This window comes from Musca domestica, unplaced genomic scaffold, assembly GCF_030504385.1.
Source record: "Musca domestica strain aabys unplaced genomic scaffold, Musca_domestica.polishedcontigs.V.1.1 85, whole genome shotgun sequence".
NCBI lineage: Eukaryota > Metazoa > Arthropoda > Insecta > Diptera > Muscidae > Musca > Musca domestica.
The window spans coordinates 1,669,566-1,687,839 of record NW_026712418.1 but is presented as its reverse complement, the minus strand read 5'-3'; the positions used below and the strand labels follow the sequence as shown (position 1 = coordinate 1,687,839).

General features: G+C 35.1%; 2 protein-coding genes across 2 annotated transcripts; one reads left to right on the top strand and one right to left on the bottom strand.

Moving 5' to 3' along the window:
* Nucleotides 1-1,697: 1,697 nt before the first annotated feature.
* On the bottom strand, nucleotides 1,698-4,822 carry LOC105261559 (zinc finger protein 337-like). The gene has a single exon (XM_011292612.3). It carries the CDS (start codon nucleotides 4,683-4,685, stop codon nucleotides 1,758-1,760), a length of 2,928 nt encoding a protein of 975 aa, XP_011290914.2. The 5' UTR covers nucleotides 4,686-4,822; the 3' UTR covers nucleotides 1,698-1,757.
* Nucleotides 4,823-10,270: 5,448 nt separating this feature from the next.
* LOC101899288 (phospholipase A1) lies at nucleotides 10,271-17,866 on the top strand. Its single transcript, XM_020035391.2, is given in 4 exon segments — nucleotides 10,271-10,614; nucleotides 10,745-11,033; nucleotides 15,386-15,500; nucleotides 15,503-17,866. Coding segments are annotated over 4 exon segments (1,245 nt in total). The 5' UTR covers nucleotides 10,271-10,532; the 3' UTR covers nucleotides 16,262-17,866.
* Nucleotides 17,867-18,274: the final 408 nt, after the last annotated feature.

Below are 18,274 nucleotides of genomic sequence, written 5' to 3'. Positions count from 1 at the left end.
ATTTTTAGTACACTTCGGATAATTTTAGTACTGATTTGTAAAATCGTTCCGTATCTCAATTCTATGCACCAACAGTTATCGCAATATAAATTTTTTAATGGTTTCAGCTCTATCCTTGACCCAATACCAAATTTAGTTCAATTTAGTACTTTTCGAACTACTATAGTACGCATTTCCAAACCCCCCTCCAAATCACAACCTCAGATTTAAACAGTTAGCTATCTCTTTGACCAAATTTAGTACCATTTAGTACTTTTCGTACATATTTCCAAAGCCACATTCATATCTTAACCGCAAACACCAACAGTGGCATCTATATCAAATTCCAGGATTATAACTCTATAACTCCACCCAATACCAAATTTATTACTATTTAGTACTTTTCGTACCAAATGCACACATTTCCAAACCACTTCATCATCAGTTATCTAAGTATCAAATTTCTGAATTTCTTCTCTATCCCTTCACCCGATACCAAATATAGTAGAATTCAGTACTTGTCGTACAAATATTGTACAAATTCCGAAACCACCTTCATATTTCCAGGCTACACATGAACAGCGACCCTAAACCAAATTTCAGATTTCAAGCACTATCACGAATTGTAACAAATATAGTACTATTTCTTAATCGCTGAAACCATACCTTCACCTCATACCAAAATTTCGTACTATTTACTACTTTTCGTACAATTTTAGTACAAATTTCCAAAACCACCTCTATATCTTAACCACAGACAGCAACAGTGACACCCATATCAAATTTCAGCTCTTTTTCTCCAGCCAATACCAAATTGTACCAAGTATACAGTATACATTAAAAAAAAACAAACAAGTAAAAAGCTGCGCCGAACTTTGAATCCCCTCCACCATTTGGAACTAATTTTGCAATTTTCAAAAAAAAAAATAATAATAATAATAATAATAAAACCCGTTAGAAATTCTGTTAAAATCTTAAAAATACCGAATGTAGCCTTTATATTAGGGTCAAAACGACGACGTGGACCTGCATAGGCAACTTTTGCCATAAGCCATTACAATATTCAAGTGCGAAACTTGAAAAAAATCGTTGAATAATGTAGCTAAAATCATCGAAATACCGAATATAGGGAGGTACCATTACATGTGGGCTATACCAAAACGTGGACCTGCACAGACAATTTTCTGTCTTAGGCTGTAGTGTACATTACGAACTTCAAATACCCAATTTGGAACATTTCCGGTGAATGATGTCGCTAAAATCATGAAAATACCGAATATCGGAAGGTACCGTTACATGGGGGCTATACCAAAACGTAGACCTATGTGGGCCATTTTCAATATCAAAAGTCCTGCATACATAATATACATTTGAGTAAAATTGTATCAACCTACTTCATTTCGTTCGGAAGCTAGAGTGATTTCCACAGGCGGACGGACGTCGCTAAATCGACATAGAGTTTTATGCTGATCAAGAATACTATGGAGGGAGGGACTGAACGAAAAATATTACTCGGACAAAAAAATGTAGGTACGGCCGTCATATGTAACGCTAACGCCAACGGTGTAGAGCTAGGGCATGAGCAAATGAATTTTATGCCGAAGCAGTGATGCTTTCATGCCGAACCCATCCTCCACTTATTCCACTCCTTAAAAATGAGATGTCCAAAAACACATACATCCGTTTCATTTGTTTTCTCGTTTTTATTTACCGCATAAAGGCGTACACACATTATATTTAAGATTCATCTAAAATACTTATATTCATACTTTATTAGTCTAGATTTCATTCGATACAGTCGGTTGATGACTATTACAACCACCATCAGATATTTCCGAACTTGTATCGGTTGTTTCAACTTCCTCCAATTTGATCGCCTTCGATGCTGCTACACGAGAAGAAACCAAATTAGCCTTGGCAAGAATTTCCGATGGATCGTCTACATGGTGTTTATTAATTATATGTTTTTTTAAATCACTTATGGTTACGATACCAGTACCACAGACTGGGCAAATGTTTTTTGGTCTATTAATATCATGGCTTAACATATGCGACGCCAATGAACTATACTTTCGATAGCATATCGAACACATAGTTTCTGGCCATTCGGAGCGTGGATGAGCCCGTTTAACATGCACCGATCGTTCATAGGATGTAGTCAGATTGACCAAACATATGGGACATTCAAAGGTCCCCTTGCGAAAGTGATTACGACGCAAGTGGCCATAAATTAAGCCCAGCGAGTTGCAACGCGACTCACATAGCGTACAAATAAATGCTCTATGCGGCATATGGGTTAGCTTGTGTTTTTGCCGATGCGACATAGTACTATCAAGCAATAGACTACACTGCAGGCATTTATGCCTACCCGACGCGACATCGTATTCGGACAGCTCGGATAGGTTAAAGAATGTGTGCTCTTTGCTAATGTGTTCATTCCAGGCGGTATGTGTATCAAACAATTGATTACATTCAGGACAGGCAAAACCAATAAAACTTACAAACTCATTTAAAATTATTGACTTGCTAGAGAGTGTACCCAGGCCGTTGTTAATGGTATCCTGTTGGTTGCCGCTTCCAGAGTTGGTTGGTGTGGTAGATGTCCTTCCCGATGTAATAAGCCTTCGTTTTACACCTTTCATGATATTTTCTGCCATGTCAGAGTTGTCCGGCTGCAATGACCTCTTCACACGAATACCCATACTGTGAAATCTACGTACATGTCTTCGGCATATATCTATGCCTGTATAGGAACGTTGACACATCAAACACCTGTAGGGTCCATCACCTATATGCTTTATGTAATGATTTAGACATATTTCATTACTGACGCTGCGTATTGTAGTTTTACACTTCCTACAAACCATATCGATATTGTTTGCACTTTTATTGAATTGAGATATAAAATTGTTGTGATTATCACGGAAATGCTTTTCAATATCTTCCTTGGCGGGGAAACGTTTTATTTTCTTGCACATTGAACAAATTATCTCAATCCAATTCAATTCGTCATCACACAATTTTGGTATCTTCATCGATTTATAGTCATCCTGCAAACTGCTACTATCGTCATCTCCGCATTGCTTTTGAAAATGTTCAACGGCCGTCTCCAAATCTCGAAAACATTCCGCACACTTCAGACACGTATATGGAAAATGGGGTAAATGTTGGAAACGATGCGTATGTATGTCCTTTGATGATTTTCCTACTCCTGTACCACAATCGATGCAAACATATTTATTGGAATCACTTTCCATAATTGATAGGCGTAAGCTCTTTAATGAGTTAATAAGATGCGTTTGCCTTAGGTGCAATTGCCACGATGTAAAGGTTTTGAAATCGTTCCCACAAAATGGACATACATGCATTATGTATGCTTCGAATGCTTTCCATTCTGTTGTTTCGTAGGCAGGAATGTCTAGTGTTGAAAGTATTGTTGGAGGCGGAATGTTGGAAGATGATGATGGCTGATTTCTAACATTCGAAAAATGTATGTACATTTGAGTACAAAAGTGCAGGGTGTCCTTAAATGTTAATTTCAATTGACAGTATCTACAGAACCAAACAAATTCTTCTTTATGGGACAGATAATGTTCCAGCAGTTTCTGTCCTCCTGTATCTACAAATTTTTGAGAACACTCGTGACATTCAAACTGTTTCTCTCCATTCAAGCAGACTTGTGAAAAATGCAACAGCTTCCAGTTATAATCACACAATCCATGTAAATTCATTAGGTGATCAAAAAATTGATTTTCCTTATCGAATTTGGGATGATTGCATAGGGCACAAATGAAAAACCCAAACTTGGTTTTAAATTCGCTATTGTGAATATCCATAAAATGTAGTTTCATTAGCATTTTTTCCGAAAACTGTATATTGCACTCCGGAATCGGACAATATGTAAAGGTAACCTTTAACTTTTTATGGTTTTCATTCATGTGTTCCACTATGGTCGTAAAATCAACTACTCGCAGTTTACAGACCTTACAGACAAATAGTACATTGTTTTCCGAACTGTGACTACTAAGGTAATGTAGGAAATGATTGGCATGAGACGTCAACGTCAAACTGCAAATTTTACAAGTGGCCGTTCGAATGGATAAATATTCATAGTTACTTTTAATCTCTTCAGCAAATTGGGAATGATAGTGAGTTATGTGTTTTGACCACATACCGAATCTTTGTACCGACACCTTGCATATGGGACATAGTATGCGTATCGAGTTTTGATGAAGTAAATTTACAACTTTTACATAAATTTCTGATTGTTTTTTCTTTCGTCTTTGTCTTTTTTTAGGTCCACTTTTCTGTTCGACGGCTTCATCTTCCGATGGAGATGATGCGTTTAAATCGTTGCTAGCATCTTCCAACAAAGCAACATCGTTGTCGCTACATTCATTAGAATAATCATCATTGTCATGATCCATTCCACCACCATCATCCCCATCCATAAAGTGTATGGAAAATCCGTCTACATGATACTCTTTTTCCTGGTCTGGGCTTTCACAAGTATCCTCGATAATTAGCTCTTCTTTCTTTACCACCATTTGAATATTTGGTGCAACTGGTGTGGGATCTGGGCTTTCACAAGTATCCACGATAATTAGCTTTTCTTTCTTTACCACCATTTGAATATTTGGTGCAACTGGTGTGGGATAAGGGCCTTCATCATCGCTATCAGCTTCTTGTTTTATTTGAACCTCCATATTTTCCCTTTATATATATAAAACTATCCGATTTTAGATTTTTTTCTGACGGCATCAATAATGAAGAGCGAATGAAACGAATATGAAGGCCACAAAGGAATGCCCGATGAAAAATAAACGAAAGCAAAAACTCGGGGTACTCTATTGTTTACGAATGAGACATGAGAAAATTAAACATCTTCACTAAAGAGCGGGGAACTAGTTGCTACTATCGTTTACCGAACTCGACTATGGACTTGTGTAAAAACCGAGTACTTGCCTATTGATAGCAGAGTTGCCACCGAGACACTGCATATTATAATATTACGTATTTTGGAAAAATTTTTGGGTTTTTCTAATTTGTTTGGTTTTTCACTGGGGTTTAGGGATAGGTAAGTCGACTTTCGATCAATCGCATTATCGACTTTTAATACTCTGAAAATTGAACTCGACTATGGACTTGGGTGAAAACCGATTATTCGACTTATGCTATGTTCTCATTGCACTTTCATTCACTTTGTTCGCTCTCAAAATTATGCTAGATTCTCATTGCAATTTCATTTAAAAACGTTCCAGACAAGGTAATTTTTATATAATTTATATAATTTTTCAGACAAAGGGCGAATTCACGCCTCAGTCTTTTCTTGCTGTAAAGTTTTTCTGCAATCGATCAAAAAGGAAAAAAAATACTAAAAATTACCTGTAAAATTTCAAATTTACCTATGTATATGTTTATTTTGTAAAAGTAGAAATATTTGTAAAACTATTTGAATTAAAACGAGTCTTTACAGCAAATGAAGAAAGCAGCCGTCCATATCTTGCCACCTTGTAAATAAACGAATTAGGAAAACCAAGGAGAATGAAATAAAATGTAATAACGCACAAAATCCCAAAATGTATGTTTTTTTTCGAATTGGTGCGATGCAACTTTGTTGACTTGTATATGGAGCCAGGGTTCTATTGTTACTGGAATCAGATTTTTAACACGGGCTGAAAACCGGAGCGTAGAGTGACCAAGTATTATTACAATTTATTTCTGGAAGTACCCCAAATTTTTGACCCAAAAGTCCGGGTTCAAGACCCGGATCCGTTTGAAAGCTTATGAAAATACCTATACAACAAGTGGTCACATGTTATTTAAAGCGGTTACAGTCAAGTTATTGTAAGTCCAACGCCGGCTTCGCGTTGTCGGTCCTTGGTCCGTCCTCCTTGAAAAAAATAATTTTCCGGAATCAGGGTAATAATACCTACCACTGCAAAAAATTTCAAAAGGCATTTGCTATTTTAAGAAGAAGCCAGGCGATGACCTATAAATGAATACATAAAACTAAAGCTGGAAATACATAAAGCGCTTATCTGGCTGGCTTAAGTCATCGTCTGGCATCTTCGTAAATGAAGAAAGGAGGCTTAGGTTGACTTAGTTCGATTTTGGCCCTAGGCTCCTTTGTTCATTTCCGAAGAAGCCAGCCGATGACTTAAGCCAGCCAGATAAGCGCTTTATGTATTTCCAGCTTAAGAAATCCTAAAATTCCTTTGAATTCCTACGAAGAAGTCGGCCGATGATTTAAGCCAGTAAGGATGTTTTTTATGTAAGTTTTTTTTTACTGGCTTAAGTCATCGGCTGGCTTCTTCGTAGGGGAACAAACGATTCTTGAGGTGAGAATACATAAAACGTTTTTTTTTTTTGACTGGCTTAAGTCATCGGTTGACTTTTCGTAGAGGAATAAAGGAATTTAAGGTTGACTTAGTTCGATTTTGGCCCTACGCTCCATTGTTGTTTTCCGAAACAGTCAGCCGATGACTTAAGCCAGTCAAAAAAGCGTTTTAGGTATTCTCACCTTAACCTTAAGTCAGTAATCCTTCTATATACCTAAACCTTTAAAACAGATAGAAAAGCCTTCAAGTATTTGTTTATTAACTACTTTGTACCAACAATTAAACGCCAGCCCCGTGCAAATTAAAGGATTTCATGTTTTATGCAAACTCTATTTATTGGTTAATATTGATAAGTAATAGTATGTTATAAATAATATGATTTGGTGGCCGTTTAATCTGTGGAAATGTTCATATATCTTGATAATTTTTGAACACTTCGTCCAGCCTTTCCTTCTTTTCAATATTTACTTGACCATGCAGAACGAAATCCGGCAAATCAATACCATTCAAATGTTCCTTCAGATTAATTTGCTCAATAACATTTTTAATTTTTCTTGCAATGTCCTTTGGTTCACCTTCCAATTCCAGTTTGCTGTCATCCATCAGAGCAAGAAAAAATCCGAAAGTTTTATTTGGAATATAATCTTCCTCCGAAGAACATCGTTCACCAACGTCAATCGGCGATGTATGCACGAGAACAAACAGTACAGCAAATACTCCAATTGTGAACGTCTTCATTGTATCGACTATAGCTTTGCTTACAATGTAAAGCCAAGTGTCGGAGGGAATATTTATATACGACTTTAGAGAAAAACTCTATATTAACTTATGTGAAATTCAATTAAAAATGGTATGTTAATAACTGGTATGTGTGTAATGAGATGTCTTAATTTATTTTGTTTTTAATTAGTTTTTCTGAATTATGTGTTTTTCCTTATTTATTCTTAAGAGCTATGACCATACTACAATTGACTTTTCTTTGGAATACAGCAATTACAATTAATCTTGTATTATTAAGGTTGGGATGCATAGAAGGATTTTTTCTGGCATAAGTTATCGATTGTTATTTTTTAAGTTAGGGTGAGAATACGTAAAAGGCTTTTTTTGAGTGGCTTAAGTCATCGCATGGCTCCTTTGTGGGTTAAGGTGGTAAAAGAACTAAGAAGCAGTCCGAAATTGAACTAAGTAGACCTAAAAAAGTCAGACGATGGCTCTTTATGTGTTTGCCCCTTAAACCTAATTTTGCAGCATATAGACAGTCTGATTCAGAAATTTGTGTATGTCTACGGGTGTCTTGGAGTACATAACCCTCGTCATCGTGTTGCCGTTAAGTATCATTAACGTTCTGCATTGTTTCATCAATTTAATACCTCCCATGATCTTCCACACTGGATATTTGTGCATGTCACGATTGTATTAAACGAAGAGTGTCTTAAACAACAGCCCAAGCGAATACAGGTTATGAGAGTTTTACTCATTTTTATGTATGGGGGCATATCAAATCCGAATACAGTTCATTGAAAGAGATGACTCATGGTAGAAGAATTCAGGTAGATGCATCAACGCTTGGGTACATTGATATGTCAAAATATTTCAAAACTAAGTAGATTGTTTTATATGTTTTCTTATACAACGTCCTTCGGAGGCTATTATAATAGGCGTTTATCAGTAATTTTAAATAAATTTTCATTCAACATTTTCAATTTCAAAATTGGTTTGACAGTTAATTGTCCCAGAAGCTGTGTTGATGCGTCTACTTATGTTTTTCTACCATGAGATGACTGACATGAAAACAGCATTACACTACACCTAAATTACTCATTTTACAACGTCATTTATATAAAAGAACAACTAATCGAGAGCTAAAGACGTGCTATGTAAACTTGGTATTAATTGATTTTCAACATGAGTCATTGCTTAAAGGTGAGAATATATAAAACGCTTCTTTGACTGCCTTAGGTCAACGGCTGGCTTCTTAGTAGATGAACAAATGAGGTTTAGATTGACTTAGGTCGATTTTGGCCCTACGATTCTTTGCTATTTTCCGAAGAGGCCAGCCGAAGAGTTAATCCAGTCAAAAAAAAGCGTTTTATGTATTGTCACCTTTATTGAACGCCAATTCGCTTACATTATCTTAATATTGTAACATGCTGTAATGTGAGAACACTTAGAACAAATTTTATATTGGCTTAAAGTTGAGAATACATGATACTATTTTTAAATAGCTTAAGTCATCGGCTGGCTTCTTCGTAGAGGAACAATGGAGTTTTAGGTTGACTTAATTCGATTTCCGACCATAAAATATGCTTGTGTACCCTATGGCTGGAAATACATAAAGCGCATATTTGGCTGGCTTAAGTCATCGGCTGGCTTCTTCGTAGATGAACAAAGGCCCTAGGCCCAAAATCGAACTAAGTCAACCTAAAACTCCTTTGTTCATTTACGAAGAAGCCAGCCAAATATGCGCTTTATGTATTTCCAGCCTATGCTCCTTTGTTCTTTCCCAAGAAGCCAGCTGATGATTTAAGTCAGTCAAAACAAGCGTGTTATATATTCTCACCTTTAAGGTGCACGTACATAAAGAGTTAAGCTGGGAATACATAAAGCGCTTATCTGGCTGGCTTAAGGCTGGAAATACATAAAGAGCATATTTGGCTGGCTTAAGTCATCGGCTGGCTTCTTCGGAAATGAACAAAGGAGCCTAGGGCCAAAATCGAACTAATTCAACCTAAAACTCATTTGTTCCTCTACGAAGAAGCCAGCCGATGACTTAAGCCAGCCAAATATGCGCTTTATGTATTCCCACCCTTAAGCTGCAAGTACATAAGAAGCTTGAAGTCATGGCTAGGCATATTTTGTATTTCATAAAGGGAGTACAGAGTCGCACTAAAATTTCATCGGCTGGCTTCTTCGTAGAGGAACAAATGAGTTTTAGGTTGAATTAGTTCGATTTTGGCCCTAGGCTCCTTTGTTCATTTCCGAAAAAGCCAGCCGATGACTTAAGCCAGCCAAATATGTTCTTTATGTATTTGCAGCCTTAAGTCAGCCAAAGAAGCCTTTTATGTATTCTCACCTTCAGGATGAGAATACATGGAAGATGTTTTTTTTACTGGTTTAAGTTAATTTCCACCGATAATTTATACTTGCTCACCCTACACTCCATTTTTCTTTTACATAAAAGCCAGAAACTTGTTCTATATTCTTTACAATTTCCACGAGTACAGGAACAGGTTTCTAGAAAATATTATTAAAATTGTAAATGTGGTTAAGGTAAGAATACATAAAAGGTGAGAATACTTAAAACGTTTTTTTTTTTGATTGGTATCTTCGGAAAAGAACAAAGGAGCGTAGGGCCAAAATCGAACTAAGTCAACCTAAAACTCCTTTGTTCCTCTACGAAGAAGCCAGTCGAGTCCAAAAAGCGTTTTATGTTTTCTCAACTTTAGCAGTTGAGATCATCATTTGACAAATTTAACACCCCTAGCTAATCCTGACGTACGTCTTCGACGTTTTTACCACAGGTCTTAGGCTGGAAATACATAAAGAGTATATTTGGCTGGCTTCTTCGGAAATGAACAAAGGAGCCTAGGCCCAAAATCGAACTAAGTCAACCTAAAACTCCTTTGTTCATCTACGAAGAAGCCAGCCGGTGACTTAAGCCAGCCAAATAGGCTCTTTATGTATTTCCAGCCTTAGGCTGGAAATACATAAAGAGCATATTTGGTTGGCCAGCCGATGACTTAAGCTAGCCAGATAAGCGCTTTATGTATTCTCAGCTTTAAACACATTTATTTAATACGAAAACTACCGAAGTGATCAATTTTGACATTCACAGAACTTTTTTTTGTCAATTGGCAATAATCAGACGACATTTTTGACATAACCGGCAGTCGTACCCCGACCATTCTCTACTGACTTTACAAAACACTCCGTCCATTCGATTCATTTTGTATTTGGAAACCCAACACAATCTTATTGGACACACTGTACGACTACAGATCTCACACTTTTGGATCAGAAAACCAAAATAAACAATGGTCAGTCGGTTATTAACTCACCATTGAGCAGGTCAGCGTTGTGGCATTTTTGTTTCGTGCAGCTGTAGCTAAATTGGTCATTCGTTATTTTTGGCATCGTCACAAATTTTCGTATTGAATTCGTAATCGAAGTGAAATTATCTGTTAAGTCAAAGAAAATAAAAACAACAACATAATGCATGCATTTCCGGAGGTGTGGTCAAGATCAATTAAAATAGCATTCATATTTATTGTGCTGAATATAATTTTGACAAATGGTAAACAAAAAACCAATAGCATGGAATCTAATCTAAAGTACCCCAGCTATTGTCAGAGATTTATTTGTTTAATGCCGGCTTTATTCACATATGTTTGTGTGTGTCTGTGGTTTTGTTTTCATTCATTTAGTTTATGTACCAGTGGCGTGTGCTCCTCCTGAGTCTAGAGAGGTGAATGGCACTACCGATGACGTTTGTGTTCATACGCTAAAGGCACCATCCGGCTTCTTTAAACGTCACTTTGATAAATCATTTTTAAAGAAATTCTTCAAACACTGGATACCGTTTGTCAGCAATGATCGCGTCAAAATGCAATTCTTTCTTTATAAACGTGACTTTCCCGAATGTGGTCGTGAAATAGTTACAGACGATGTTGATAGTGTTACGCGGTCAGGTTTCAATGCTGATCATCCAACGCGGTAAGTTTTGATATTTAGATAAAAAATGTATGCATGTGCGAACTTTCAGTGAAAATGTGTGAATCCAAAGGCTGTTGGCACAAAACACTTAATTTGTGTGGATTAATAAAAACAATTAAAACCATGATACAATTATATACAAAAAAGGGCAAATTCATCAAATCTAAAAAAACAACAGAAATTAATTACTAACACATAAAAGCTAATATTAAATGCAAACATTTTTTGTGTTTACTTGACACACTTTTACACCTTTTCAATTTAAGAAAACGAAAAAGCGCGAAAAAATAATATCAAGTCTCTAAAATGATAAAAATGTTGTTTTGTCCCAAACAAACGTTGTTTTAATTTCAGTTTCAAATTTTAATTTCGATTTGAAAATATTCGAAATAATCATGGTAGAACTAAGAAGGTAAAGTCATGTAATCATATGTTTACAATTTTTTCAAATATATACATTTGACAACATCTCATTGTCAAAATTTATATTCGTAAATCCATTGTATACACACAAAATCAGAGATGGGAACTGTTTTTTATGCATTGAAATTTGACAACGTAAATTACAGAAAATACAGAGCTGGGAATGTTAATTTGAAATGAGGTTACCTTTATTTCATTGTACCAGGAAATAATTTACTACATGATAAAGAAGATAAGGTGAGAGTGTATAAAAGGCATTTCTGACTGGCTTAAGTTTTCGTAGAGGAACAAAAGTGTTTAAGGTTGACTTTGTTCGACTTTGGCCCTTCGCTCCTTTGTTTTTTTTTCCGAAGAAAACAGACGATGACTTAAGCTGGGAAACATAAAGCGCTTATTTGGCTGGCGTAAGTCATCGGCTGGCTTCTTTGTAGAGGAACAAAGGAGTTTTAGGTTTAGGCCCTAGGCTCCTTTGTTCATTTCCGAAGAAGCCAGCCGATGACTTAAGCCAGTCAAAAAAGCGTTTTATGTATTCTCACATTTACAGTTGTGGAATAGGCCAATATAACATTTTATGGACGATTTTTTAACGCAAATTTAATATTATATATATTTTTACGCAACAAAAAAAAAAAACAACACTTTTGGTCAAATCATATTTTTTGGTGAACATAGGGTTCGCTGTGATTGAAAAAATTCGTATGTACTTATGTATTTTTTATTTTTATTTGATTTTAGATTATAATAAGCAATATTATAAAGATGACTTAGGCCATTCAAAAGAGCTCTTTATGTACTTGCACCTTTAAGTCATCGGCTGTTTTTTTTAGTAAAAGAACAAAGGAGGTTGACTTAGTTCAATTTTTGCCCATAATTCATATTTATCCTCCCTCCTTTGTTCTTTTGCAAAGAAGCCTGTCGATGATTGTAAGGTGAGAATAAATAAAACGCTTTCTTACTGGCTTAAGCCAGCATATTTGGCTGGCTTAAGTCATCGGCTGGCTTCTTCGTAAATGAACAAAGGAGTTTTAGGTTGACCTAGTTCGACTTTGGCCCTTCGCTTCTTTGTTTTTTTTTTTTCGAAGAAAACAGACGATGACTTAAGCTGGGAAACATAAAGCGCTTATTTGGCTGGCGTAAGTCATCGGCTGGCTTCTTTGTAGAGGAACAAAGGAGTTTTAGGTTTAGGCCCTAGGCTCCTTTGTTCATTTCCGAAGAAGCCAGCCGATGACTTAAGCCAGTCAAATAAGCGCTTTATGCATTCCCACCCTTAGGTCATTCAATAAAGCCTTTTATGTATTCTGACCCATAGGACATATTTTAAATTATGGACGGAAATTGAACTAAGTCAACCCAAAACTCCTTTGTTCTTTTACGAAAAAAAAACAAACAGATGATTTATGCCAGAAAAACATTCTTCTATGTATTATCACCTTAATAGCACGTTTATATTGTTGAATATTAATTAGTTAACCTTGTGTATTAGATACACCTTAAGTTGAGAATACATAAAACACTTTTTGACTGGCTTAACCCATCGACTGGCTTCTTCGTAAAGGAACAAAAGAGTTTCAGAAAAAGTTCAATTTCGGCCCATAATTTATACTTGTTCACTCTACACATCTTCCAGGCAGCCGATAACTATAGGTGAGAATACACAAAGCGCTTATTTGGCTGGCTCAAAGGTGGGAATACATAAAACGCTTATTTGGCTGGCTTAAGTCATCGGCTGGCTTCTCCGGAAATGAACCTTAAGCAGGTGTGCTCAAAACCGTGTTCTAGAACATGAAGAGAAAAAAGAGATAATTTAAGAGAAAATTAAAATTCTGTTTTTCTTTATATTTTACGGTTCTATTTAATTGTTTTTAAACACGAATGTTTGCCAAAATAATTTATAAAACAAATGGATACAAAATATTTGCATAAATAATGACTTAACACTGTTTTGTTCTTGATTTAAATAAGCAAAGAGACATTTGACTGAAAACAGATATTTCTTCTTGAGCACCCCTGACCTTAAGTCATCGGTCGGCTTCTTCGTAAAAGAAGAAAAAGGTTTAAGATTGACTTTTTGTGAGAGTTAAGAGTACATAAAATGCTTTTTTAACACGCTTAAGTCATCGGCTGGCTTCTTAGTGGAGGAACAAGAGATTTTTAGAAAGACTTCGTTCAATTTTTGCCACCCGCTTCTTTGTTCTTTTCCAAAGAAGTAGCCGATGACTTAAGCCAGTCAAAAAAGCGTTTTATGTATTCCCACCTTAAGAGGAAACTGGACTAAAAAATTAAATTTCCAGTAATATTTTGTTAAATTATTACGAAATATCGAGTTAAAAAAATACACATAATGTCAAACTATGTACGTTATTCATAATTTAGATCGGCATCAATGCAATGACATTTCATTGTACAAATGTAATCGGCTACGGTAATTTGTTAGTGATCCCAGTTCATTGATAACACAGTGTACGAGGAAATACAATATACATTTCCCGCATATGTCTGTTAATGCATTATGCGGCAGTTGTTTGTGTAGCTTATGAATGGAATAAAAAGTGCAAGTTCAAGCCGCTCAACATTGACTGGCGTTGATGATGAAAGTGAAATGCATTTGAGCCTTATCAGTGTAGAAAAAAAGAAAAAAGTTAATTTAATAGACAAAATGCCATGTTTACGTTAGAACTTTTTGTAGGGTTAACCTACTTTGAGAGGATTTATTTGAAGTAAAAGTAATGGATATGACAATTTAAATCCAAATCCAGTGGGTTAACCCTCATATATATAAACGTACTATAAACTCGAGAAAAAATACACTTATGAGATTCGGATACACATGTTTCTATATATTATAAATCAGTTGTATATACATATTACATATCATGTATGTATAAAACATATTAGAGATGGGGACATTTTGCAATGAAGTTAAAGGTCATGGTAGAAGAATACAGGTATATGCATCAACTCTTAGCAACATTGATATGTCAATTTTTTTTTAAAAAAATTAATCAAAAATAAGTATTTTTTTATATGCTTTCTTATACGAAGCCAATCGGAGGTTATAATCATATGCATTTTCCAAAAGATTTTACAAATTTCAATAATTTTTCATTGAAAATTTCCAATTCCAAAATTGTTTTGGCAGTTCATTGTCCCAGGAGCTGAGTTGATGCGACTACCTGTATTATTTTACCATGTTAAAGGTACAGCTACATAAAGAGCTTTTTTTTGGCGTATAGGTGAAAACACATAGAAACAGTTTTTACTGCCTTAAGGTGAGAATACATACATACGCTTTTTGACTGGCTTAAGTTATCGGCTGGAACAAGTTATCGTAGAGGAACAAAGGATTTTTAGGTTGACTTAGTTTGATTTTAGCCTTACGCTTCTTTTTTCTTTTCCGAGGAGTCCGAGGAGGAGCGATGACTTAAGCCAGTCAAAAAAGTGTTTTATGTACGCTCACCCTTATATTGACGTGTTCCAGAACTGCAAGAATGTAAACGTTTTTACTACTATAACCAATTCTTGCAGGTTCTGGAACAAGGCAAATATATGCTCTGTTCCAGAATTGCTAAAATATGAAAAATTTGACTACGATAACCGATTTTCCATTTATGATATCGAAAAAAAATTGCAAAATTATTGGATAATTGCATAAGGTCTGTTCCAGAGCTGCAAGAAAATAAAAGTTTTAACTAAGATACCCGATTTTCCCTTTATAATATCGAAGAAAATTGCAAAATTAGTAGATTCTTGCAGGTACTGGAACAGAGCAATATTCTTATTCGATAACATAAAGGGAAAATCAGTTATTGTAGTATACATTTTTAATTTTTTGCAGATCTGGAACAGACGAAATATCTCTTCATGAGCTTGCATTTTTTATGGCTTTAATTAATGCTTTAATTGAATTTTCATAATTTTTTATCTTACAGAATTATCATTCATGGCTGGATGAGTCAAAGTAAAGGATCTTTTAACAGAGCTGTCAAAAATGCTTACATGTCGCTAGCACGGCCAACAATTTATTACAACATCAGCAGCGAAATGACACCATTTCACCATTGAGTCACCTCGAGGCATACAATGTAACGGGTCCAATATTAGATAGTAACGATGGCAACGACACAGATTTCAATGTAATAGTCGTCGATTGGAGTGTTATCTCTTCGAATGTAAATTACTTTGGAGTGGTTGACTTAATAGAAGACTTGGGATTCCTCCTCGCGGAATTCATGAGATTTTTACACTTGAAAGAAAATTTATATTTTGGTGATGTATATCTAATTGGACATTCATTGGGCGCACAAATAGCTGGTAGTGCTGGCAAACAAATTCATCCATTTCGCATAAATACCATATTCGCTTTGGACCCGGCGGGGCCGAAATTTCGTGATATCAATGATAATAAGCGCCTTGATCCTTCCGATGCAGATTATGTGGAATCGATTCAGACAAGCAGCAGTTTGGGTTTTGAAGATCCAGTTGGCCATGCAACTTTTTACCCCAACTTTGGCAAAGATCAGAAGAAATGCTATATATATGGCTGCTCCCATTCTAGAGCTTATAATTATTTTGCCGAATCCATTACGAGTGAGAAAGGTTTTTGGGGTACATTGTGTCAGAGGCAGTCGGATAAAGAATGGATCTTATCGACATCTGGTGTGGAGTTTAAAATGGGCGGAGAACCGTCAACGCCGAAAAGAGGTACCTTCTACGTTAAAACTAATGGTGAACCACCTTATGCCTTGGGCCGTCGAAAACCAAAAGAGACAAATGAAAATCTAGAAACTAATAATGATGTACTTTAATTTTTTTTTTAGATTTTTTTTAAATTTAGTTATGGACGAGTAACACATACGAGTATTCATTAATTTATTTTAGAATAATATACTTTAATGCTATGTTTACTTTAGAACTTTTTCTAGGGTTAACCTAGTTTAAGAGGATTTATATGAAGTATAAAGGTGAGAATACGTAAAACGCTTTTTTGACTGGATTAAGTCATCGACTGGCGTCTTCGGAACTAAAATCGAACTAAGTCAAACTGAAGCTCTTTTGTTCATAGAAGTATAAAGATGGGACAAGACAGAGCCAAGATATGGCAACCCTGTGAAAATACCTCTGTTGTTATGATATCGTAACAACATAGTTACACTGCCTTTACACGGTGACATTTTTTAACCATGCCATTTTTTTTGTTGGTAAAAGGTGTTGAGAGACAAGGATAGAAGAAAAAATGGCACGATAAGCCACCGCATAGGGTTTCATGCCATTTTCTTTGCATTTCTCTTTTTGCTTCTTCCAATTTTTTATGATTTTGACATTTCATATCGTTTCTTTATTGTAATTTTTGATGCGTTTCTTTTATTGTGATGTGATGTTTTTAGTGATTGAATTGTATAATGAATTATATGAAAATTAATTGGAAGTATTAAAAAGTAAAAAAAGAAAGTTAAAATAAAAGTTAATAATGCAATATTTAACACCTCAATAACTTTTTCCATCATTTCTTCTTTAGATTCACACATTTAATTTTAAATCACTTCTTTATAAATATCTGTTACAAACAATTAGCTCTATACGAAATACTGAATAAAATAAAATGTCAGAAAAAATGCCAAGCACTATTATCGTAAAATGCCACCGTGTAAAGGCGCGAATATTTACGCAGAAATTTTAAAAGAGAATTGATAAAAATGCCAGCTAAAAATTGCACCGTGTAAAGGCAGTGATAGTTAGCAATGTTATGCGATTTAAACCGCTTAGGCAATTTGCAATTAATTTAGAAAGTCTATGGAATAGAATTTTGAAACCCAATTTTTGGATTTTGAAACCCAAAATTTGGATATATATTTGGTAAATATGTTGTTATGATGTCATAACAACAGAGGTATTTTCACAGGGTTGCCATATTTTGACTCTATCTTTTCCTGCTTTTATTTTTTTGTATTTGCTTTGTTCCTCAATGGAGAAGCCTGCCGACGACTCAAGCCTGTTAAAAAGCGTTTTATGTATTCCCACCTTAAGTAATGGATATTACAATTTAAATCCAAATCCAGTGGGTTAACCCATTTATATGTAAACGTACTGTAACAATATGTAAAACTTGAATTTCCAATTCAAAAAGACATTTCCTTGGTCTTATCTTAAATGACGTTGAGAAAATAAAAGTCTCAAGTAACGAACATACTAATCTCTGTGAATGACAGTTAATTTAAATAGCATGTAAATCACGAAATCGCTATGGAATATAATGCAAAAAATTACACGACTAGATGGTTTACGTAGATGACAAAGTTATTCGGATTTTAAATACATTTGACGCAATTTATTATACATAGCACATCAATGACACAATTTGATTTCCTATTCACACACTATAAATAAAAATTATTTTCACTCATACATTCCAATTTTGAGATTTTATTTTCTATTTTTTTTTTTTTTTGGTTATGTGGGTAAAAATGACATCAGATGAATATACAAGGTGCATTTATAGACCAGAAGTGCGATTCTCTAAAGCAAGCTTTTTACTGGCATAAATCATTGGTTTGCTTTTTCGTAAAAGAACAAAGAGGTTTTAGGTTGACATAGTTCAGTTCCGGCCCGTTATTTATACTTTTTATTTTACGAAGAAACCAGCCGATGATTTAACGTGAGACTACATGAAAGGAGTTTTTGTCATCGGCTGGATTCTTTATAAAAAAAAAACAAATGAGGGAACTGTACCCTACACAATTATAAATTAAACTAAGTGAACCTAAAACTTCTTTACTCTTTTACGAAGAAACCAGTCAAAAAGCGTTTTTTGTATTCTCACC